We start from the raw sequence: 24985 nt of genomic DNA, 5'->3' as shown, positions 1-24985 counted from the left end.
TTCTGGGAGAAAGAGATAATTGAGGGAAGAGGAAAAGGCTTATGATGATGTAACAGTTTCAGAGAGATTTGAGAGACTATTGCAATCATCAATCAATCAGGACTACCTATAACAAGGAAGGGTAAATCAGTGCAAAAAGCAGGAGTTCTTATGAATTAACAGGATGACTGCTGAATTTAAAAATCAACAGGGACCCAATTATAACCACTCTTGACAAAAATTAGAAATAGGTTTCCACAGGATGATGTGGACAAAATCTGCTAGCATACAGAACAAATGGGCAAAAAGACACGGGAAATGTAAGAGACAATTTAAAAGCTTTGTGAATTTAATGCAAGAAATGAAAAGAAGAAAAGGGAAAATGGAGATAATCTGCAAGGGACAAGGGGCTGGTCTGTAAAGTGCGGACAGAGTGCCCCTCATGAGACACACGTAAGGGCAAAGGAAACTGCGGAGAAGCTAAACATCATTGTCACCATCGTCTTCATCAGATCAAGAATGGCACACGGGGCACTCCTCGACCAACACAGAACCCCTCTCCCTCTGCTGGGAAGGAAAATAAAGGGCTAAGGAGAAGGAAACATAGAAGCATGAGAGAAGCAAGTCTCTCCCTGCAGATTTTTGCTGCCAGGAGGCCATGTGGAGACAGATGTCAATAACCCATGTCCTTCTCAGGGTGAAGGGCGTGCTCAGTAAGAGGATCCAGCCTCACACCAGGAGGTACAAACCACAGCTTGAGAGTCTTCTCTTTTGCTAAAATAGCCTCAGTGGCAGTTCTGAACGCCAATCAGCACTCTGAAACTCTACTAACCTGGGCGAGGTGGGCTCTAGTGAAGCCCATTTACCTCCTGCTCAAGATTCTGTGTTTTTCCCACTTACTATGACACATTCCAGAGGCTGCAGTGCCGTGTCCCCATGACAGATTTACATTTAGAAAATAACTGAAATGTCAAAATATTTCTTATGGTGAGAATTAAATTAATTCTGAAGGATTCAAAGAAGGTAGCCTAAAATTTTCCACTGTGCACTCAGCAGAGAGAACAATGGCTCAGCTGACGGCCTCCCCCAGTCCTGACTCCTGGCAGCCGCAGCTGTGGTTGTTTTTGTCACTGTAGGTACAAGGAGGCCCCGTCGTTTTTTGCGGGTTTAACTATTTAATTATTCATTCCTGAGTCTGAGACGCTTTTTTCTTCCTTGTTACAAGATAAGTTTTTTTTTTTTTCCCCTTAAAATTTTCCAGGTTGCCTTGAAGTAACCACTTCTCCTGACCTCCAGGCGCTCGCACCCCTCTCTTTGTCTTACCAGCTGACCATTTCTGCAGGGGACCATTGGCATCCTTCCTTCATCTGGGCTCACATCCAGAAGAGGAGCTGGGACACAACAAAACTCATCTGGCTATTGAGAAAAACAGAGTGCATTTTTATTCAGGCATGCTCTCCCAGGGGTCACCATGCATTCAATCACGTATTATGCATACAGTGTGCACGTTCATCCAGACTTGGTGAGACACCCACAGATACGACTGCCTGTGCACCCAGCACCGCATGTGGCCACTTGGCAGCCGGTCCTGGGGCCTCACCACACACCAGGTGCAGTGACAGACACTGGTCTCTGTGCAAGACACTGTAAATTAACTGCCTGCCCCAAACCTAGTTGCCTGTCTTCCTTAATAGGGTCTTTTATTTTTTTTTCAGGAATGTTTGTGTACAACTAAACAGTATTAATTTCCCAGGCTCTCTTGTAGCTAAGAGTGATCATATAATGTTTCCAGGCCATGAGAGGTAACTGGAATTCTACCAAGTAAGATTTCTGGGAAATTGAAGTCAGAGAGAGACAGTCAGGAGGTTCAAGTACCTGGAGCTGCCAGGAACATGGATGTGGTTGTCAGGAGTGGCCCAGCCCCCTTGGTGAGCAGAAGGATGAAGGCCATGCATGAAAGACACAATACAAAGACGGGAGGAAGCTGGACCTATGCTAAAGCAAAGGAACACCTTCTTTCAGTTTCCGCATTTGTACTTGTAGAACTCTTGGGTTTTCTGTACCATGCAGTCAAGCGTATATGTGTGATATAATCATGTTTTTTTTTTAAAAAAGGACTGTATGCCTATATTTATACAGTTAATTGTGAGTTAGTCCCACCTTTAATTGTTTATCAGTTATGAAATTGAAAATAGATTCGGTTGACTATTTTGCTCAGTGAAATGTATTACTGGAGGTAATATCTGATTCACAGCTTCTGAATATTAGAAAAATTCTGTTTGGGCTCATGATGAAATGGATTTGAGATATTGCACTATGTACCCAAAGGCTGACTTAGTATCTGTGATTTAGTGTACAAGAGTTCTACTAAAACAAGGCTTAAATAGTCTTTTAGAATAGAATTTCACTGAAAATTATATTTATTGACTAGTCAATTAAATCACAAAATTTTATTTGGGCCCATAGAAATACTCATATTTTTCCTTGCTTGTCCATATTTTCTAAATTTCCATTATAGACTGTGTATTACTTTTATAATAAGGAAAAAGACCACATTTTTTGGAAGAAACACATACTATGGAGAAACTGACAGCAGAAACTTGGATCAAGATGACCTATTCTCCTGCTCCTGTAAATTACTTAACATGTCAGAGATACTTTTCTCAAAAGAGTAGATCTAGAAACCACGAAACACTTCCATTAGCAGAACAGAAATTGCTGGATGTCCCTGGAAGATAAAAAGCAAGCAAGAATGGTTTGATAAGGGTAGAGAAAAACTTGGGCCTGAAAAAAGAGTACAGGAGAAAAACGTGTGGAAGGTCAATGCTGATCAAGAAAAAGCGCATCTCCAGGATGCAAATGTAATGAGCAGGACGGCATCGCCTAATTCAGAAGACAACAGCTGTTTAGGAGAAGACCAGGCAGCAGCTAAATGTATTCAGGTTTCAACTTAACTGTCCCCGTGGTGACAGACTGACTATCTTCTACCTGCGACCACTTGGCCTGCCTCACTCCCCACTGTCTCTAGAGCTGGACCTCCAGCAGTAAGACTGGGTGGAGAGAAGAGGGAGGTGCACAGAAGGAAGGCCCCGGGCCACTCCCCTGGCCCACCAGGAATGTGGTCATCTCTCTGCCTTTGCTGGAGTTAAATATTGAACAGTTTACTGTACTTACATGCTATGGAAAAATAAGAAAAATAAGACTGTTAATAAGACTTAAGCCTCAGTGGGAAAGTGCCCACATTATACTTCCCTTCAGGGTCTAAGAGAAAGGAGAAGCACTGTTTCTATGTGGCTACAGTGCAAAGTTTTAGGAAACCTAGAGAGGCTAGTTATGCATTTTTCTTGAGTACCTGGGGGACTCAAGAGAAGCTACAGACACTTCTATATTTTGCAGTTTGCCAGGGAAGAGGAATTGGTGCTTTTGAACTCTGGTGCTGCAGAAGACTCTTGAGAGTCCCATGGACTGCAAGGAGATCAAACCAGTCAATCCTCAAGGAAATCAGCCTTGAATATTCAGTGGAAGGACTGATGCTGAAGCTCCAATACTTTGGCCACCTGATGCAAACAGCCAACTCACTGGAAAAGACCCTGATGCTGGGAAAGGCTGAAGGCAAAAGGAGAAGGGGGCAGCAGAGGATGAGATGGTCAGATACCACAACCAACTCAAGGGATGTGAATTGGAGCAAACTCCGGGAGATGGTGAAGGACAGGGGAGCCTAGAGTGCTGCAGTCCATGGGGTCACAAACAGTCAGACACGACTGAACAACAACAGCAAGGGGAAATGAAAATCTTAGTCTGAAGTAGCCAGAAACAGAAATGGGGAAAGAATGCGTGTAGGCCAAGTTCTTAGTACTCGCTCAAGATGATCTGGGCGATAACTGGAAAATGACACTGGGAATTTAAACCTGAAGGGCAAACCTTTCCTTTGATAGGCATCTAGTCCAGGACTTGTGTGTATGGAGCCTGGCCTCAAGTTATAGGCATTGCCTGTACCCAGTTCCAGCTGAGGACAATCTCACCTTCCAGGAAGACACAGGTTTCAACCAGGCTGAAAGTTCAAACAGCACAGACCTCAGAATGCCTTCCCTCATTCTGCTCTAACATGGCAGAAGATTCTAGAACTGTGATCAATATACTGACTACAAGCCATATGTGACAATTTAGGTTTAAATCAATTATGATTAAACAGTTAAAATTTTCATTCCTTACTTACACTAGCTACGTTTCAAGTACTGATGCCACATGTGGCTGGGGCTATCACACTAGAGAGCATAGAAATGGGTCATTTCCACTACTTTAGACCGTTCTAAGAGTTGGATAAAGAAGGCTGAGTGCCAAAGAACTGATGCTTTCGAACTGTGGTGCTGGAGAAGATTCTTGAGTTTCCCTTGGACAGCAAGGAGATCAAACCATTCAATCCTAAAGGAAATCAACCCTGAATATTCATTGGAAGGACTGATGCTGAAGCTCCAATACTTTGGCCGCCTGATGCGAAGAGCTAACTCATTGGAAAAGACCCTGATGCTGGAAAAGATTGACGGCCGGAGCAAAAGGGGATGACAGAAGATGAGATGGTTGGATGGCCTCACCAACTCAATGGACATAAGTTGGAACAAACTCTAGGAGATAGTGAAGAACAGGGAAGCTTAGCGTGCTGCAGTCCATAGGGTTGCAAAGAGTTGGACGTGGCTGAGAGACTCAACAACAACAAAGACAGGTCTAAAGGCCAGGATTCTTCTGGGATGTTGTAAACACACAGGCAAAGCTTAACTCTGTAGACGTGAGCTGCTCTGGCAACACCCCACTCTGGTTAATGTATCTAAGAGAAGACCTGACTGACACACAACCTAAAGTAACTAAAATTAGAATTGTTTTCATTTACATCAGCTACCCAATAAGCGCGCAAAAGCATGATGGCTGTGACGGACCACGCAGAAGCATGGCCAAGAGGAGCTACCCCTCGCCCAAGGTCAGGGACGGTGGCCGAGAGGAGGTACCCCACGTCCGAGGTCAGGGGCGGCAGCCAAGAGTGCCTGGCTGCGACAGCACAGGAGCGGCCAAGAGGAACTACCACACACCCGAGGCCAGTGGCCGAGAGGAGCAACCCCATGCCCGAGGAGTGGTGGCTGCACAGAGGGCCGAGAGAAGCTACTCCACGTTCAAGGTCAGGAGGGGTGACCTCATCTAAGGTAAGCAGCAGCAGCTGAGCTTTGCTGTAGCAGCCATGAAGAGATGCCCCACGTCCAAGGTAAGAGAAACCCAAGTAAGACGGTAGGTGTTGCGAGAGGGCATCAGAGGGCAGATACACTGAAATCATAATCAGAGAAAACTAGTCAATCTAAACACACGGAACTCAATGAAACTAAGCCATGCCATGTGGGGCCACCCAAGATGGGCGGGTCATGGTGGAGAGGTCTGACAGAATGTGGTCCTCTGGAGAAGGGAATGGCAAACCACTTCAGTATTCTTGCTTTGAGAACCCCATGAACAGTATGAAAAGGTAAAATGATAGGGTACTGAAAGAGGAACTCCCCGGTTCGGTGGGTGCCCAATATGCTCCTGGAGATCAGTGGAGAGATAACTCCAGAAAGAATGAAGGGATGGAGCCAAAGCAAAAACAATACCCAGTTGTGGATGTGACTGGTGATAGAAGCAAGGTCCAATGCTGTAAAGAGCGATATTGCATAGGAACCTGGAATGTCAGGTCCATGAATCAAGGCAAATTGGAAGTGGTCAAACAAGAGATGGCAAGAGTGAACATTGACATTCTAGGAATCAGCGAACTAAAATGGACTGGAATGGGTGAATCTAACTCAGATGACCATTATATCTACTACTACAGACAGGAATCCCTTAGAAGAAATGGAGTAGCCATCATGGTCAACAAAAGAGCCCGAAATGCAGTACTTGGATGCAATCTCAAAAACGACAGAATGATCTCTGTTAGTTTTCAAGGCAAACCATTCCATATCACAGTAATCCAAGTCTATGCCCCAACCAGTAATGCTGAAGAAGCTGAAGTTGAATGGTTCTATGAAGACCTACAAGACCTTTTAGAACTAACACCCATAAAAGATGTCCTTTTCATTATAGGGGACTGGAATGCAAAAGTAGGAAGTCAAAAAGCACCTGGAGTAACAGGCAAATTTGGCCTTGGAATATGGAATGAAGCAGGGCAAAGGCTAACAGAGTTTTGCCAAGAGAACGTACTGGTCATAGCAACACCCTCTTCCAACAACACAAGAGAAGACTCTACACATGGACATCACCAGATGGTCAACACTGAAATCACACTGATTATATTCTTTGCAGCCAAAGATGGAGAAGCTCTATACATTTAGCAAAAACAAAAATGGGAGCTGACTTATGGCTCAGACCATGAACTCCTTATTGCCAAATGCAGACTTAAACTGAAGGAAGTAGGGAAAACCATTGGACCATTCAGGTATGACCTAAATCAAATCCCTTATGATTATACAGTGGAAGTGAGAAATAGATTTAAGGGACTAGATCTGATAGATAGAGTGCCTGATGAACTATGGTTGGAGATTCATGACATTGTACAGGAGACAGGGATCAAGACCATTCCCATGGAAAAGAAATGCAAAAAAGCAAAATGGCTGTCTGGGGAGGCCTTACAAATAGCTGTGAAAAGAAGAGAAGCAAAAAGCAAAGGAGAAAAGGAAAGATATAAGCATCTGAATACAGAGTTCCAAAGAATAGCAAGAAGAGATAAGAAAGTCTTCCTCAGAGATCAATGCAAAGAAATAAAGGAAAATAACAAAACTGTAAAGACTAGAGATCTCTTCAAGAAAATTAGAGATACCAAGGGAACATTTCATGCAAAGATGGGCACAATAAAGGACAGAAATGGTATGGACCTAAGAGAAACAGAAGATATTAAGAAGAGGTGGCAAGAATACACAGAAGAACTGTACAAAAAAGATCTTCATGACCCAGATAATCACGATGGTGTGATCACTCATCTAGAGCCAGACATCTTGGAAACTGAAGTCAAGTGGGCCTTAGAAAACATCACCATGAACAAAGCTAGTGGAGGTGATGGAATTCCAGTGGAGCTGTTTCAAATCCTGAAAGATGATGCTGTGAAAGTGCGGCACTCCATATGCCAGCAAATTTGGAAAACTCAGCAGTGACCAGAGGACTGGAGTTTTCATTCAAATCCCAAAGAAAGGCAATGCCAAAGAATGCTCAAACTACCATACAACTGCACTCATCTCACACACTAGTAAAGTAATGCTCAAAATTCTCCAAGCCAGGCTTCAGCAATACGTGAACTGTGAACTTCCTGATGTTCAAGCTGGTTTTAGAAAAGGCAGAGGAACCAGAGATCAAATTGATAACATCCACTGGATCATCGAAAAGCAAGAGAGTTCCAGAAAAACATCTATTTCTGCTTTATTGACTATGCCAAATCCTTTGACTGTGTGGATCACAATAAACTCTGGAAAATTCTGAGAGAGATGGGAATACCAGACCACCTGACCTGCCTCTTGAGAAACCTATATGCAGGTCAGGAAGCAACAGTTAGAACTGGACATGGAACAACAGACTGGTTCCAAATAGGAAAAGGAGTACATCAAGGCTGTATATTGTCACCCTGCTTATTTAATTTCTATGCAGAGTACATCATGAGAAATGCTGGGCTGGAAGAAGCACAAGCTGGAATTAAGATTGCCAGGAGAAATATCAATAACCTCAGATATGCAGATGATACCACCCTTATGGCAGAAAGTGAAGAGGAACTAAAAAGCCTCTTGATGAAAGTGAAAGAGGAGAGGGAAAAAATTGGCTTAAAGCTCAAGATTCAGAAAACGAAGATCATGGCATCTGGTCCCATCACTTCATGGGAAATAGATGGGGAAACAGTGGAAACAGTGTCAGACTTTATTTTTGGGGCTCCAAAACCACTGCAGATGGTGATTGCAGCCATGAAATTAAACAACGCTTACTTCTTGACGGAAAGTATGACCAACCTAGACAGCATATTAAAAAGCAGAAACATTACTTTGCCAACAAAGGTCCATCTAGTCAAGCCTATGGTTTTTCCAGTGGTCATGTATGCATGTGAGAGTTGGACTGTGAAGAAAGCTGAGCACTGAAAATTGATGCTTTTGAACTGTGGTGTTGGAGAAGACTCTTGAGAGTCCCTTGGACTGCAAGGAGATCCAACCAGTCCATTCTAAAGGAAATCAGTCCTGGGTGTTCTTTGGAAGGAATGATGCTAAAGCTGAAACTCCAATACTTTGGCCACCTCATGTGAAGAGTTGATTCACTGGAAAAGACTGTGATGCTGGGAGGGATTGGGGGCAGGAGGAGAAGTGGACGACAGAGGATGAGATGGCTGGATGGCATCGCCAACTCGATGCACATGAGTTTGAGTGAACTCCGGGAGTTGGTGAAGGACAGGGAGGTCTGGCATGCTGTGATTCATGGGGTCGCAAAGATCAGACATGAGTAAGCGACTGAACTGAACTGCACTGAACTGACCCAATATCCTTGAAGTTTTAATTTATGTCATTATTGATATCACAATTAAGCAGAAAAGAAACCTAAATCAAAGTGATTAACTAAAAAAAAGTAAGAGCCACTGGATGGATTCTCAAGCTCTTGCTCGGCCACAGAGACTCAGCGCCGCACGGACGGAATCCGGCTCCCAGGGCCCCTGGGTGGGGTGTGCAGCAGTCACACCCAGAGTATGACTCCGTTCACGCCAAGAAAGTTCCTGACAGACGTAGGTTCCCTTAGCCAACTTTTTCTTTGCCTGCACTAGAGTATCAAGTTCCCCTTTTCCTATATATGAATTAGGTCCATGAATCCTATCTGCATAGAAAGTGAAGTCACTCAGTCATTTCCGACTCTTTGCGACACCATGGACTCTAGCCTACCAGGCTCCTTCGTCCATGGGATTCTCCAGGCAAGAATACTGGAGTGGGTTGCCATTTCCTTCTCCAGGGGATCTTCCCAACCCAAGGACTGAACCCGGGTCTCCCACACTGGAGGCAGATGCTTTAACCTCTGAGCCACCAGGGAAGCCCACAGAGGGACTTCCCTGGTAGTCCAGGGGTTAAGAATCCACCTTCCAAAGCAGGGAAGGTGGGTTCGATCCCTGGGTGGGAAACTAAAATCGCATGTACTGTGGGGCAATTAAGCCCATGAGCCACAACTACTGAGTCCTGTTGCACCTCAGCTACAGAAAAAGGCCATGCACTGCAACTCAGAGTTACATGCTGTGACTCAGACCCAACAGAGCCAAAATTAATAAGAAAGAAATATCTTTTTAAAAAAGAATTGCACAGAGGACGTATCCAATAATTATCTGTATGAATGAAGTAGATCAGAGCTAGCACTGAAACTACCGCAGAAATAGGAGGACGTGACTCACAGCCTTGCAAGTAAAACTGTGGCCCAGGAACTGCCAAGGGTGACGTGGAATTTCAACCAGCCATGGCTCAGAAAACATGTGAGGCTGCCCTGATTTTTTTTTGAATCATTATCTAGCTGACTTGATTAATGCTGTATCTCACTTTTTACCATTTTAATTTCTTTGAACATAAAGGGTACCCTAACCACTCTCTCATCCCCATCCCCAGTTAAAGCAAACCACCCAGATGTGCTCATGAGACTTGGGTCCACTTTTTCAGGAGTGCATTGCCTGTCCACAGAGCTTCCACTTAGCACTCAGATTTAAGTAAAGGCTCCCTGGAACCCATCCACAAAGACGTGCTCCATTACCAAAGAAGTTATCCTCCAACCTCAAAAGAAGGGAATAAATTTTGTGTGCAGGGAGCATGCTGCATGGGGAATAAGAAATAGTCACTTAAGTTTATAAAATCTTGCATGGTGCTGTCTGCTTCAGTTTTCTCTTTTAAAGCTAGAGGATGACTATGAACTTTCCTGATATTTTTCCCATATTCTCCTCTGCTCCCCTAATCATACCTTTTGAGCCCTGTCCATTACTTACAGGAGATTCGCTGGCTCCGAAGATGTCTCTGACATCCCTGACAGATTGCTTGTTCTTTTTTCTCAAGGTTTGTGTGTAAGTATTGTATCTCTTCTTCACTGCAGCTGCCTGGGTTCGAGTCAAAGTAGAGAGCAAGGCTTTGCCATCTTCCTCCTCATCACCCGAGATCAGGGTTGATAAACCCACATCTTGCAACCACTCTGCTTCAAGTTCTCCTTCTGTAAAATGAAGTTGCCAAAAGGTGAGAATATTCTATGACTGGATGACGAATATATCTGTAAGTCTGCAGACATCAGTGAGTAAGAAATATCAGTAAACAATATTAATAAGACCATCCTGGACCCTGAGGACATTATGCCAAGTGAAGTAAGTGAGACTGAGAAAGACAAACACCAAACACCATATGATCTCATTACACGTGGAGTTTAAGAACAAAATGAAGCAAAAAGCCCAAGTGCATAAATACGGAGAATAGACCGGTGTGCTTAGCAGAGGCAAGGGGTCGGGGTGGGCAAGAAGGGTAGGTGGTCAAAAGGTACACACTTCCAGTTATAAAATAAGTAAGTCATGAGGATGTGATGCACAGCATGGTGACTATATTTAATAACATTCTATTGTGTATTTGAAAATTGTTAGGAGAGTAGGACCTTGAAAGTTCTTACCACAAGAAAAACAATTTTGTAACGATGTGTGATAATGGATATTAACTACATTTACTTTGGTGACTGTTTCACAACCGTGTATGTATTCAAATATCTAATCATTATGTTGTATACCTGAAACTAATATAATGGGAATAGAAGGCCATTGATAAAGAACATCTATAAAAACTTAACAGTTACAACCATTTTTTGTGGTGAAGATCGAACCCTTCCCCTGCAAAATCGGGATCACAGCAAGGATATAAACCTGTCATTACTTACTTTCATTCAACTTATATGGAGGCCTTACTGGTATGATAAGGCAAGATTATAAAAAACAACAACATAGAAGTCAGAAAGGAAAGAGTAAAACTGTCTCTATTCCTCAAAAATCTCTCTGTTTATTTAGAAAATCCTAAGACATTTAGTAGCAGACAACTACTGGTAAGTGAATTTAGAAAGATACTGAAATATAAGGTCAGGTTACGAAAACCAATTGTACTTTTGCACAAGGAGCAAACAACGGAAAAATGAGAGAGGAGCGAGAATAAAAGAGAGACACCGATTTACAAGATCCCACAAGGACTTTCCTGGTGATCCAGTGGTTAAGATTCCACCTGCCAATGCAGGGGACACAGGTTTGATCCCTAATCTGGGACGATCCCACAAGCTGTGGAGCAACTAAGCCCACGCACCACAGCTACTGAGCCTGTGCTCTAGGGCCCAGGGGCCAGAACCACTGAGCCCACGCACCCCAGGGCCTGTGCTCTGTCGCAAGAGAAGCTGCTGCAACAAGAAAAGAGCCCCCAGTTATGGAAACTAGAGAAAGCCTATGCGCAGCAGTGATGATCCAGGGCAGCCAAAAGCCAATCAATTAATACTTGCACTTTCGAAAAACGAAAGGTGAAAGATTTATATGATATTAACAGAAACCAAAGTATAAGCACAAATAAAATTGCTTCTACCAATAAAAAATAAATAAACAAAAATTAAAAACAATCCACTAAGAATATGAATAGGCAAGCCACAGATGGTGAGAAAGTATTTGCAATACATATATTTGACAAAAGATGAATCCAGAATATACGATGAATTCATAGAAGGCAATAATAGCAAGATAATTTTAAAAAATAGTCAAAAGATTTTACAAAAGCCAGATATAGGAATGGAGGAGAATAAGCACTAGAAAAAGTGTTTGACATCATTAGTCATCAGTGAAATGTAATTACAACCACAGTGAGATACCTCCACATGTCGCTAGAACCATTCATGTTCACAAGTCTTAAAGCATCAAAATGTTCAAGGACTGAAGCAACTGGACTTGTCAGACACGGCAGGGAGGAATGTGAAACGGTACAGCTACATTGGGAAAAGAGTGGCAATTTCTTATGTATGTAATTATACATATTCCATGAAAAATGCACACATCCAAGAGAAACACAAATACATCTCCACCAAGAGACTTTCACAAAACTGTTTACAGCAGCCTTATTCATAATGGCCAAAGCTGTTAACAACCCACAAGTTCACTAACAGTTAAATGAACAGACAAATCATGGCATATTCATACAACAGAATATTGCCATTTTGCATTGAACTGGGTCCCTGGAAGATACATGGAAGTTCTAACCACCAATTCAGGTGAATGTAAACTTCTTTGGAAATAAGAGTCTTTGCAGGTATAATGAGGATCTAAGCTGAAATGAGGTCATACTGGAGTAGAGTGGGTCCTTTATCTGATCTCTCTCTTTAGTCGCTCAGTCAACTCTTTGCGACCCTGTGCCCTGTAGCCTGGCAGGTTCCTCTGTCCATGGGATTCTCCAAGCAAGAATACTGGAGTGGGGAGCAATTCCCTTCTCCAGGGGATCTTCTCGACCCAGGGATCAAACCTGCATCTCCTGCATTGCAGGCAAATTCTTTACCATCTAAGCCCCAGGGAAGCCCTTATCCGATGTAGCTAGTGTCTTTATAAGAAAAAGAGAAGGAACATGGACAACAACGCAGAGAATAGGCTATGTGACCACAGAGGCAGAATGGCATGTACTGTCGACAAGCCAAGGAACAGCAAGGATTGTTGGGAACACCAGAAACTAGGAGAAAGACATGGGACAGGCTCTTCCCTACAGTCTTCAGAGAGTGGAGGGCCCTGCTGACCCCTTGATGTTGGACTTCTAGTCTCCAGACCCCAGGAGAACAGATTTCTTTTGTTTTTAATCACCTAGCTTTGTGGTACTTTGTTACAGCAGGCCTTGGAGACTGATGCAAACTATCCCATGATAATAAGCAGTGAAACATTGATACACAGAAGGAATCTGAAAAATACAATATTTGGCAAAAGAAGCCAAACCCCAAACTGATCTATGCTGTAGAAACATCAGAACTGTGGTTGTCTCTGGCCAGGGACAGCAAGTCACGAGAACGATGAGACTGGGGAAAACCACGAGGAAATTTTCTGAGTTGACTGGAGTGTTATTTCGATTAGTGTGCGGTTACAAGGTAGCATTCGTCAAACCTCACTGAACTGCACACTTAAGATCTGGGCGTATGCTTCAAGAGACAAAATATCAGTAAAATAAAATTTACACTCGAGTTAGCTTTTTGTAGACGTTTCTGTTGGTTAACCTTGAAGATGTTTTTTTGCATGCTCTAGGCTGGAGCAAATGAAAAAATATATATATTGAAGAAAGAAAGAACCAGGTTTCTCACCCTTGGAGAAGGGAGTTATAAATACAGAGAAAGGGGAGACAACAAACTTTGTTGGATTGGAATCAGAACTTATCAGTAAGAACTCACGATTTTTAATACGGATAGTGAGCTAGCTAGTGAGATGGAAGAAGTGGAGAACAAGAGGCACTTTTCTTTATTTGTCTTTCTGGATCCGAAAAGGCAAAATGTAAGGACATAAGCAAATGGCGTAAAAATAGCCTTCTCTGAAGGAGGATGGTTCCCTTAACTAGGTTCTTATTAAATGTGTGGTGGGCTTTTTTGTTTGTAATCCTAAGTGAAATATCCTAATTGTGGTAAACCCAAACTATTTTTCTTCAGATCTAAGAAGGACAGACTTGGAGAAAAGAACAAAACTTTTTTTTTAACATTTTAGTTTATCTTGATAGTTGTTTTGAGGTTGCTGCTGCTGCTAAGTGGCTTCAGTCATGTCCGACTCTGTGCGACCCCAGAGATGGCAGCCCACCAGGCTCCGCCATCCCTGGGATTCTCCAGGCAAGAACACTGGAGTGGGTTGCCATTTCCTTCTCCAGTGCAGGAAAGTGAAAAGTGAAAGGGAAGCCGCTCAGTCGTGTCCGACTCTTTGCAACCCCATGGACTGCAGCCCACCAGGCTCCTCCATCCATGGGATTTTCCAGGCAAGAGTACCGAAGTGGGGTGCCAGTCACTGGCTAATGGAAACATTCTTAGATAGCTACTTACTCAACCACCTTCAATTTTCCTTTGCTTTTTTTTTTTCTGTTTCTTTGGGCCATGCTGCAGGGCATTCAGGATCTTAGTTTCCCAACTAGGGGTCAAACCCAAGACCCCTAAAGTGGAGTCTTGACCAGTGGACTACCAGGGAAGTGCCAAACTACCTTCAGTTTTTCTTACACATTTACTTGTGGATAGGTAGTACCTGAAGAAGATAACCTATGCTTTTTTAAAACTTTTTATTTTGTACTGCGAAAGTCACTTAGTCGTGTCTGACTCTTTGTGACCCCATGGACTATATAGCCTGCCAGGCTCCTCTGTCTATGGAATTCTCCAGGCAAGAATATTGGAGTGGGTAGCCTACCCTTCTCTAGGGGATCTTCCCAACACAGGGATCAAACCCAGGTCTCCCGCATTGCAGGAGGATTCTTTACCATCCGAGCGAGTCACCACCCAATTTTGTACTGGACTATAGCCAATTAACAATGTTGTAACAGTTTCAGGTGGATAGCAAAGGGACTCAGTCATGCACATCCATGTATTCATTCTTCCCCAAACCCCCCTCCCATCCAGGCTGCCACATAACATTGAGCAGAGTTCCCTGTGCTGTAAAATAGGTCCTCCTTGTCCCATGCTTTTAATCTCAGGTAGTAATTTTGTTCTTTTAGAAAATTATGGGCAATAAAGATTGAAGGCAGGAGGAGAAGAGGGTAACAGAGGACAAGACGGTTGTATGGCATCATGGATTCAATGGACATGAGTTTGAGCAAATTCCAGGAGATAGGGAAGGACAGGGAAGCCTGGCATGCTGCAGTCCCTGGGTCGCAAAGAGTCGGACACGACTAAGAGACTAAACAACAACAAATACTTTTTCGGTTCCTCAAACTTCTTGTTTAATTTCATTGGAAACTAGTGAAACCAACCTATCTGACATGACATTTATCTTGTGAAGTACGGATTATCCATTCTCTAAATACATTAATACTAGTAAGTGCTTCAAAGTCAAATATTTTTTTTCTCCAGAATTATGCTGGCAATTTTTTTTTCTGTATCTTTCTTTGGTAATTAATAGACAAGTATGCACATGTAAAAACCTCAAAATTAGAATACTCAATCTGCTAGACGATCATGATTCTAATCCACAGCCAGGTACAGCCTCCCTAAACGGTGATATGTCAGGGATCAATGTGGATGGTTGATAGCCCCCCTTCAGGTTGTGTCACCTGCCGAGAAGCCACCCTGAGCCAGACCAGCAGATACAAACCAGCGGGAGCAGGAAGCTGGTACGCCACAGTCTATCAATTCACTGGTTAGGATACTCGTGGAATGACGTCCACCTGCCAATAGAACAAGAGAGCACGTACGAGGCTGCACAGAGGGGACCAATCTGGCATCTCACCGTCCAGGGGCTTGGCCTCGGCAGGCGTCTGCTCCTCCTGAGCCCCCAGGCTGGTCTCCCTGATGCTTTCTATTTCCCGCCAGAAATCCTCCATGGAGGCGCTGTCTACGGAGGCTTGAGAGTTGGAGCGGCTGAACGCCGGGGACTGAAGGGACTCATTGGAGAGCATCCTGTTGATTCTTCGGCAGCGAGGGATGGACTTTCTGAGGAAAGAAAAGCATTAAGTATCGGTCAATGGAAATCAGTGTCTCATGTTATGAATCACACAAAAGTTTGGAACTAACGGAGAGAAGGAGTTAGTGTGATGGAGAGAGGTTTGAGGGAGTAAACTCCAGTCAGGGGGCCCCATCCTTTCATCCTCTCTAATTCACAATGACTTTGTGGCCATGTGGGAATTATTACAAAAATACGTTCTATGACTTTTACACACTCATAAGGAAGTTGCTTATATTAATCAAAACACATATAGTAAAAGTTAGCTTCTATAAATGTCCGAAGAGTGAAAAAACAAAAAAGCTGGCTGTGCTTGGAATCCTAGATTTCTCGATCACCTTTAGTAGAAATTTCCAGAATTTGATCACTGATCCTGAGACTGTACCTGACTAGAAGCAGTTCTAGGTTTACACTGAGTTAGCCAACTTATTTTTCAAAACTCAGAGCATTTCAGAAAAATGTAAGATATCCACTTTAATTTTTTTATTCTGTGCTGTGTAATAATTTGAGGTAGTTTTGTTTGATAACTAGGTCATAAGAGTTCTTTACTGAGTTCTTTATAGCTTGACAAGACAGACACATTCTAGTGATTGAAATGCATATGAAATCAACACAGGTTACCCAGATAGCTATTGCTTCCTGTATTATTTTTAGGCTGTTAAGTCTTTCCCTTTTCCATCAAGACCAATACTGAAAACCACTAGCAAATTCATAGAATTATAAGACATCTACTTCTCGAAACTGTAATCGATTACCACTGCTCACAAAGCCTACTGCCCTCTGTAAACTGTTCAGAAAAAATATATAGATGCCTAAAACTTTCTCTAGTTATACAATTTTTGGAGGGAGAAGGAAATGGCAACCCACTCCAGTATTCTTGCCTGGAAAACCCCATAGACAGAGACCCTGACAGGCTACCAAAACTCAGAGTTTTTTTAGGTTTATTGTTTAAAAATGAGTATGACTGACATAAAAAACTTACAGTATTAACAGAAGACACAGACTAAGTTTTTAAAATTTATAAGATGGTGTATTATAAGGATAAAAGTCTAAGTAATACCCAATTTATAAAGCAGAAACTGAAGGTCTTTCCCATCTGTATCACATCATATTGTTCTACGAGATGCTTTGTTTTCACCACTCAAAACCATGTCATAGATATCTTTGCCATGCCAACACAGACATACCATCTCAGTGGCTGCATGGAATAGAAAAATTTATCTTAGAAATTAAGCAAACATGCAGATATACCTCAGCACTGCAAATATGTGAAGAAGTGAGAAATCTGGGAACTATTAAGTGAATCTTAGAAGATAAGGAACATATGTACTTAGGATTAACAAGGACTGTTTTCATTTACTACAGTTTCTTACTCATGCAAAGGGAATACTGGTGGAATCTCAGAGAAGAGATCATTATAAACTTCTGCTGAGAGCAGGGCGATTAGATGTGCAATGCAGGTCATGAATATCTGCATAACACACTGGTCTCATCTGAGACAACCCACCCCAAAAATCCTTTAATTGCAACGGTCAACTGTTTTTTTTGGCAAAGAAGTCAGACAGCATTTTTGGGATAAGCACATTTGGAAGGGTTCTCACTTGTTTGGTGAGGGATCCGAATACTTCCCCTTCACCCCAGGGTAGAGTAGGGACCGTGACCTTCCAATCCTGAAGTATTACATAACTGCAACGTTCCGGCTCATCCAACACTTTGAGGAGACTTACAGCTTCATACCTCACCATATTAGGATAAACAGAGCTTCAGCTTCATCAGCTGTTTGTAATTTTTTACTCCAAAACAATACCAGGAAGACATTATATGGAAAACAGAATGAGACCGTTACACAGCGCCATATAGCAACTTTTGTTGGGAAACACCATGAGGTTTAAAATTAGATTTTCAGTGGATGGTTAATTACCATAAAGTCAAAGTGCCATTAATAAAAAAAATTATTTCATTTCTCCTCCATTATCTTTTAAGAAATACCTTATATAACTATCTGCCTTGAGTTAGTATTTTATAACGTCAGAACAACGTAACTAACATGTGAGTGTAATTCTCCCTTCATTCCTTATCATACCACTATTGTCATATATGTTACTTCTTCACGTTTATATCCCACAATAGTTATTATAAAATCCTTATAGTATTTGTCAATCATTTACAAAAACAGTAGGTGAAAATAACTTTTTGTCATCTTTTAAAAACACTGACTTAAAAAATGCCGAACTTTATCAAGCTCACATAAATGAAATAAAGTCAACAATTGTTTTAAAGTTAAACAAGTAGACTTTTATGTTTATCCTTTATGGTGTGCTTCATCCTCCCTACAAGGCAATGTAGCTATAACAGATCACTCTAATCGGTTTTGCAAACCTCCTTTGATATTTCTTCAGCATTTCTTGTACTACGGATCTGCTGGCAACAAATTCCCTCATATTTCTTTCTGAGTGTGTCTTTCATTCACTTTCATTTTGGATGAATATGTTTACTGGGCTCAGGACTCTAAGCTGGCAGTTTTTATTGTCTTTATAATCCTTTTAAAGCTGTCATTTCATTGTTATCTGTATTCATGATTCTGATGAAAAATCATTTATAATCCTTATTGATATTCTTCTAAGTATAATGTTTTTCCTCTCTAACTGCTTTTAATACATTTTTTTCCTTTATCTTTTGTTTTTAGAAGCTTAATTATGAAATGCCTAGATTGTGATTTTATTTCTATTTATTCTGTATTGTGGCTCAGTTGGTAAAGAATCCACCTGCAATGCGGGAGACCTGGGTTCAATCCCTGGGTTGGGAGGATCCCTTGGAGAAGGGAAAGGCTACCCACTCCAGTATTCTGACCTGGAGAATTCCATGGACTATATAGAGGCGGACATGACTGAGTGACTTTCACTATTTTGCTTAAGGTTTGCTGAGCTTCTTGAATCTATGGGTAGCTGTATTTCAACAGTTTTGGAGTAGTCTTATCCTTTTTTTCTTCAAATATGTTTTCTGTCCAAATTTCTCTCTCTTCTTCTGGAACTCCAATGACACAACCATTTGACATTGTCCCAAGTGTACTTCACCCCACCCCTCCCCAACCCTCACCCTTTGCTTCTCCCCAACCCTCACCCTTTGTGCTTCAGTTTAGAGAATTTCTACTACCCTCTCTTCAGGTTCACTTTCCTTCTACGTGTCCAGTCCTTATTACATCCACCTGGTGAACGCTTCAATTCTGATACAGTGTTTTTTCATATCAAGAATGTCCAACTGGTTCTTTTTAAAGGTTCTATTTCTTTGTTGACATTATTCGCCCTTTACCGATTTTGTCTCTCTTCTTTAACATATTTATTGTTGTCATTTAAAAGTTTGTGTCTCTTAGCACCAACACTGCTGCTGTCAGTGCATCTGCTAATATTGATCAAAAAATAGTCAATTGCTTATGGGTTATATCCTCCTGTTCGTTTACAAATCTCACAATTTTTTGTCGTATGGCAGGCATTATGTTTGAAAGAACTCTAGGAAACAGGAATAAATAGTAAGATCCCCAAGAAGAGCAAGTCTTCTGTCTGGTGGCTGAAATGAGGTACAGATCACTTCAATCCATTAAGGAGCTGAAGTGGGTCTGAGCTGAGTTGCAATTTTAATCAGTTTTAGGTTACCACCAGTTTCAAATGCTTTGAGGAGGAGATTTGCCCTGTGTGTATTACAGGTCCCTCTCTCAAGAGGGCTTTAGGATAAAACACCACGGGATTACAGGAATTTGCTGTCTACTTTAGAGCCTTTATGAGCAAAATCCCAAGGGAGAGAGTTGTCAGACGTGGAGAATCAGCTCTGCAATTAAGCTTCGACAGATTCCGACTTCCAGGGTGTCTCCTCTCCCCATAAAGCCCCTCTGCTTGGGCAGGTATCATCGTCTGCCCAACAGTGCAGAGACTCAGGGAGAGACACACACAAAGGAAGGAAGTGACTTCTGGGCTTTGCTCACTAGGAAGATCTCTTCCCTCCTGGAACTGAGTTCCCTTAGACTTCATTGTGTCCATAGCTCTCCACTATAGCTCTTAAAACATGATTTTACACGCATCCTCTCTTCTGTCCTTGCAGAGAAAGATAATCAGCCATAACCTAGTGTTTGTTCTAATGGAAGTGGCACTCCCACAGAACACTGTAAAACACATCAGGTATTTCTTAAACGTTGCATTTGCTAATGAACCGCTTGTTCTGTCCAGTCACAAGTTCAGTTGTTTTTAGTGTAGTCCACAAAGCATTTATAAGACATACTTCTTGCTAAGAAATACTTACTCTGTGGCCTTTACTATTTCTAATTTTATAAAGAATTTCACACAGAACAATTTACTGTCACACACATTCCATCATTTGATCCTCACCTGAACTCTATAAAGTAGTCAAAGCAAATATTACATGTCTCATCATACAACAGGGAGAGGTTATGGAGAGTAAAGTGAAAACATAGTAACTTCCCACCACGAATACCACAAAATGCAAATTCTTGCCTCTGACTCTGAGGCCGGCACTTCTGTCCCCAACCGTCTGATCCATCTCACCTTCTATCACTCTCCCCTGGCATTAGCACCAGGCCTGCTAATCTCTTCTCAGTTCCTCTAAAACAGCCAAGGTCTTTCTTCCCTTAGGGAATTTTCTCTTACTGTTTTTTTTCTGCCAGGAATATTCTGTGTCTTTCCACAGCAAGATGCTTCTTGTCACTCAGCTCCTAATGTAAATTTCACCTCCTCAGGAAGATTTAGAGAACAACTCTAAAGCCTAGTGGGTTCAGGTTTGAATGTGGACTCTGCCACTTCCTAGAGCAAGCTCTCAACCTTGAGCAAGCTACTGAGCCTCTGGGCCTGCATTTCCTAATCTGTAAAATGGACTATGATTCACATACATGCTCTGCACTATTATGAGGATTAACTGAGTAAATATATGTAAATGCATGGCACATAGTAATCCCACGTGTTACTACTATAATTTAACTAACTTCTTAGCATTCCTATGGCTAGGTATACAGTCAGGCTATAAAAGGCACCAAAATGTTACTAGGAATACAATAAATAAATAAAACTGCACTTATCAGAACTCATCTCTGATCCAACCCCATTCCCAAGCCTGGTTTCTCCAACTCCCTTAGGTCAGAGTGACCACTTGATACAATTCTGCCCAAGTCACATAAGAACAATCTTTTTCCATGGTTTCAGTGAAATCTTTTGTTTTCCTGATTTCACTGCTATCCTTTTCTCTTCCTTCTTCTTCTTTACTGTAATGTAGACAAGATGACTAGTGCCTCAGCAGCCATCTTGCAACCATGAGAGAAAGGCTATAAAATTGCACTAATCAGCCTTGATATTATTGAATCTCAAAAATAACCCCAGAGGCTGCCTATTCTCTGGACTTCTAACAATGTAAGAAAAACTATTTTCAAAAACTGCTCTATGTTGTTGTCATTACTATTTGCAGTCCAAATGATTCCTAACTGATGTAAATAGAAGGAATACTTTAATGAGTAATTTGGGGTGGGGTGAGATGAGACACCACCTCCACCCCACTCAGGGGAATATTCAAGTAAGATTAGTCAGTCAGTAATGTGCCTCCTAAAGGAAAGTGGGATCTAATATAATGATTTTCCACTTTTTCAGTTCAGTTCAGTCATTCAGTTGTGCCTGACTCTTTGCGACCCCATGAACTGCAGCATGCCAGGCCTCCCTGTCCATCATCAACTCCTGGAGCCTACCCAAACTCATGTCCATTGAGTTGGTAATGCTATCCAACCATCTCATCCTCTGTCGTCCCCTTCTCCTCCTGCCCTCAATCTTTCCTGGTGTCAGGGTCTTTTCAAATGAGTCAGTTCTTCGCATCAGGTGGCCAAAGTATTAGAGTTTCAGCTTCAACGTCAGTCCTTTCAATGAACACCCAGGACTGATTTCCTTTAGGATGGACTGGTTGGATCTCCTTGCAGTCCAAGAGACTCTCAAGAGTCTTCTCCAACACCACAGTTCAAAAGCATCAATTCTTCAGCACTCAGATTTCTTTATAGTCCAACTCTCACATCCATACATGACTACTGGAAAAACCATAGCCTTGACTAGATGGACTTTTGTTGGCAAAGTAATGTCTGCTTTTCTTCATGCTGTGTAGGTTTGTCATAACTTTCCTTCCAAGGAGTAAGCATCTTCTAATTTCATGGCTGAAATCACCATCCGCAGTGATTTTGGAGCCCCCAAAAATAAAGTCTGACACTGTTTCCACTGTTTCCCCATCTATTTCCCATGAAGTGATGGGACCGGATGCCATGATCTTCGTTTTCTGAATGTTGAGCTTTAAGCCAACTTTTTCACTCTCCTCTTTCACTTTCATCAAGAGGCTTTTTAGTTCCTCTTCACTTTCTGCCATAAGGGTGGTGTCATCTGCATATCTGAGGTGATTGATATTTCTCCCAGCAATCTTGATTCCAGCTTGTGCTTCTTCTAGCCCAGCGTTTCCTATGATGTACTCTGCATGTAAGTTAAATAAGCAGGGTGACAATATACAGCCTTGATGTACTCCTTTTCCTATTTGGAACCAGTCTGTTTTCCACTTTAAGGGTGGCCAGATTATCAGCCTAACCACATGTCTTGGTCTGGCCTTGATCAGCACACTGTGGTGCACTGTGTGTGCACTCAGTCATGGATGGCTCTCTGTGACCCTGTAGACTGTAGCCCGCCAGCTTCCTCCATCCATGGGATTCTCCAGGCTAGAATACTGGGGTGGGTAGCCATTCCCTTCTCCAAGGGATCTGCCCAACCCAGGGGTCAAACCCATGTCTCTTGTGTCTCCTGCATTGGCAGGTGGATTCTTTACCACTAGCAACACCTGGAAAGCCCCAGTACACAGTAGAGTTAAACTTCAATCTGGCTGAAGATATCCCTGCCTAGATATACAGGGAATATATCTATGTTGCTTTCAATTCAAACATAATCCAAGAGATTTTAGGAAGAATGTATAAAAATCAGATTTCCCCTTTTCTTTCTGAAAGAAAGGCCTGAATTCCCCTTCATCACAGTCACTGAATGATGCTGGTGGTGGCACAGCCTGGCCATCTTGAGAAATCATCTTGGATGCTGACCACGCTGGGGCCTGTGCAGCAGGGTTCCTGCAAGAGAAACCTCTCACTCTCTGGGACAGATGCTGGGCACAGCCAGGGTCATGCAGCTGTCTACCCTCTCAGCTTCCTGGGGAGGCCACCCAGGATGAGAAAGATAGAGGATAAATACCTTGTTTTCAGGCTCTGGCTTCTCAATATCCTTGGATTTTAACATGCTTATAAACAAGCTCAACTTGGATGCCTTGGAGAAAGCACTTGAAAGGCGATGGTGATAAAAAGAAGCTATGGTTTCAGATTAACAGAAGCGAGAGCACAGAGGAGATGCCCGCTCTTTCTCTGGCCCCCGACTCGGTCTCTCGCTATCATTCTGGCAGCCTCTCCTTCACCGCCTGCCAGCCCCGTTTTCTGTTCTGTTCCCACCTTCCTCCGCTCTTTGAGAGGAGTGAGGAGAAAGCTGATGAAGCCTTTCCCTCAGAAGGTAAACAGGTCTGCCTGAACCTCCCTGTTGGCAGAACGAGATACAGAAAAATGTGTTTGTAGATTAGGGGAGGCTTAAAACAGCAAACAAATCTCAGTCACTCAGCATGGAATATTTGAAATGGTTTTGCAAGCTAGAATTCTTTTTTAACCAACTGAGGTGCAGAGCAGCAATTAAATTCTTATGCAGCTATATATCACTTTTGAGCACAGGCACTGGGCTAGAAATGGGAAAAGTGACAATGAAGAAATAATTTCCAACGATTACATGCTGCACCCCAGTGTTTATGAAGGGACTCAATGGGGCCACAGTGGGTAATGGGGGGCAGGAAAGGAGGAATGAACACATGGAATACAGAGGGTCTTTGGGCAAGGAAACCGTCCCATATGACACTGTGTTATTGTAGTTGTTCAGTAGATAAATCGTGTCCGACTCTTTGCGACCCCATGGGCTGTAGTCCACCAGGCTACATGTCCATGGAATTCTCCAGGCAAGGATACTAGGGTGGGCTGCCATTTCCTTTTCCAGGGGATCTTCCCAACCTAGGGATCAAACCTGTGTCTCCAGCATTGGCAGGTGGATTCTTTACCACTGACCCACCAGGAAAGCCCATACACTTGTCCAGACCCAGAGAACGTAAACTATGGACTTCGGGTGATTATGATGGGTCAATATCGGTTTATCAATTGTAACAGATGAGCTACTCTGGTGGCGATGCTGTTAATAGGGGAGGCTGGGCATGTGAGGGGGGCAAGAAGTGTATAGGAAATCTCTGATACTTCCCCATAATTTTGCTGTGAAACTAAAACTGCTCTAAAAAGATAACATCCTTTTTTAAAGTACTCGAGAATTTGAAAGTAAAGGCAAACTTCAGAAAAAGCAAAAAAGAATCAAATTTTCAAAAAGGTCCACAGGTTTAGAAAGAAGGAAAGCTACTTCTATGAAAAGTTACTGGTTTTTCTGAGCAAAGGATAACAATCACAGATGGGAACTATCATATCTGCTCAAACAATAATCATCTAAACAAGAGACAGTCTGAAATGTCTGCTGTGCAGGCAGAGGAAACCACTGCTGGTCAATGTTGTATTTTCTGTTTTAAAACTAATACGCGGTTTATGAGTTTGAGGTATATATTGATGTCGAGGTATATACTGATTTTGGTGAAGCTCACTCAACCACACGAGTGACTCCTACCATATTATCTATGAGGATAAGCTAAAATTATGAGTGAACAACTAGTTTGGTGATACCTAATCATCGCTCAGAGGCTCATTTTTTTTAAATTAAATTAGGAGATGTTCAAGAAAGACTCTGTAAAACAGAATGCAAGCAAAAAGCAGCTCTCCCACATTCTCTAACAGAAATTTATCCTTTATCCATTCAGTGATGTGTGTCGCCACAGGTCTGCTTTGTGCTTCTCAGATTACTATTCTCCATGTCACCTCGGCAAATAATTTTTAAAGGCTGTATTTTTACATCAAAAGTAAGCTACATACATGCATGTGGTACCACTCTAATGGCAGAAAGTGAAGAGGAACCCTTTTGATGAGGGTGAAAGGGAAGAGTGAAAAAGCTATCTTGAAACACAACATGAAAAAATACTAAGATCATGGCATCTGGTCCCATCACTTCATGGCAAATAGATGGGGAAAAAGTGGAAGCAATGACAGATTTTATTTTCTTGGGCTCCAAAATCACTGCAGACAGTGACGGCAGCCCTGAAATTAAAAAACAGTTGCTTCTTGGAAGGAAAGCTATGACAAATATAGACAGTGTATTAAAA

The 24985-nt window shown here is 42.3% G+C and overlaps 1 protein-coding gene across 5 annotated transcripts in view; it reads right to left on the bottom strand.

Annotated features, from left to right (window-relative positions):
- Window positions 1-24985, bottom strand: part of ARHGAP28 (Rho GTPase activating protein 28) — a 142859-nt gene that overhangs the window by 47396 nt on the left and 70478 nt on the right. For 3 of the 5 annotated variants that reach the window (XM_018039589.1, XM_018039590.1, XM_018039593.1), the window contains exons 2-4: window positions 15425-15627; window positions 9968-10185; window positions 1303-1395 (exon numbers count right to left, since the gene is read on the bottom strand). In XM_018039589.1, coding sequence (XP_017895078.1) covers window positions 1303-1395; window positions 9968-10185; window positions 15425-15627 — 514 coding nt within the window. The remainder of the gene's footprint in view (window positions 1-1302; window positions 1396-9967; window positions 10186-15424; window positions 15628-24985) is intronic. The other 2 variants (XM_018039591.1, XM_018039592.1) reach the window with 1 other exon arrangement.

The sequence above is a fragment of the Capra hircus genome, chromosome 24 (assembly GCF_001704415.2).
Source record: "Capra hircus breed San Clemente chromosome 24, ASM170441v1, whole genome shotgun sequence".
Taxonomy (NCBI): Eukaryota; Metazoa; Chordata; class Mammalia; order Artiodactyla; family Bovidae; genus Capra; species Capra hircus.
The sequence above is the reverse complement of the archived record's forward strand: the minus strand, read 5'-3'. Positions and strand labels throughout refer to the sequence as shown.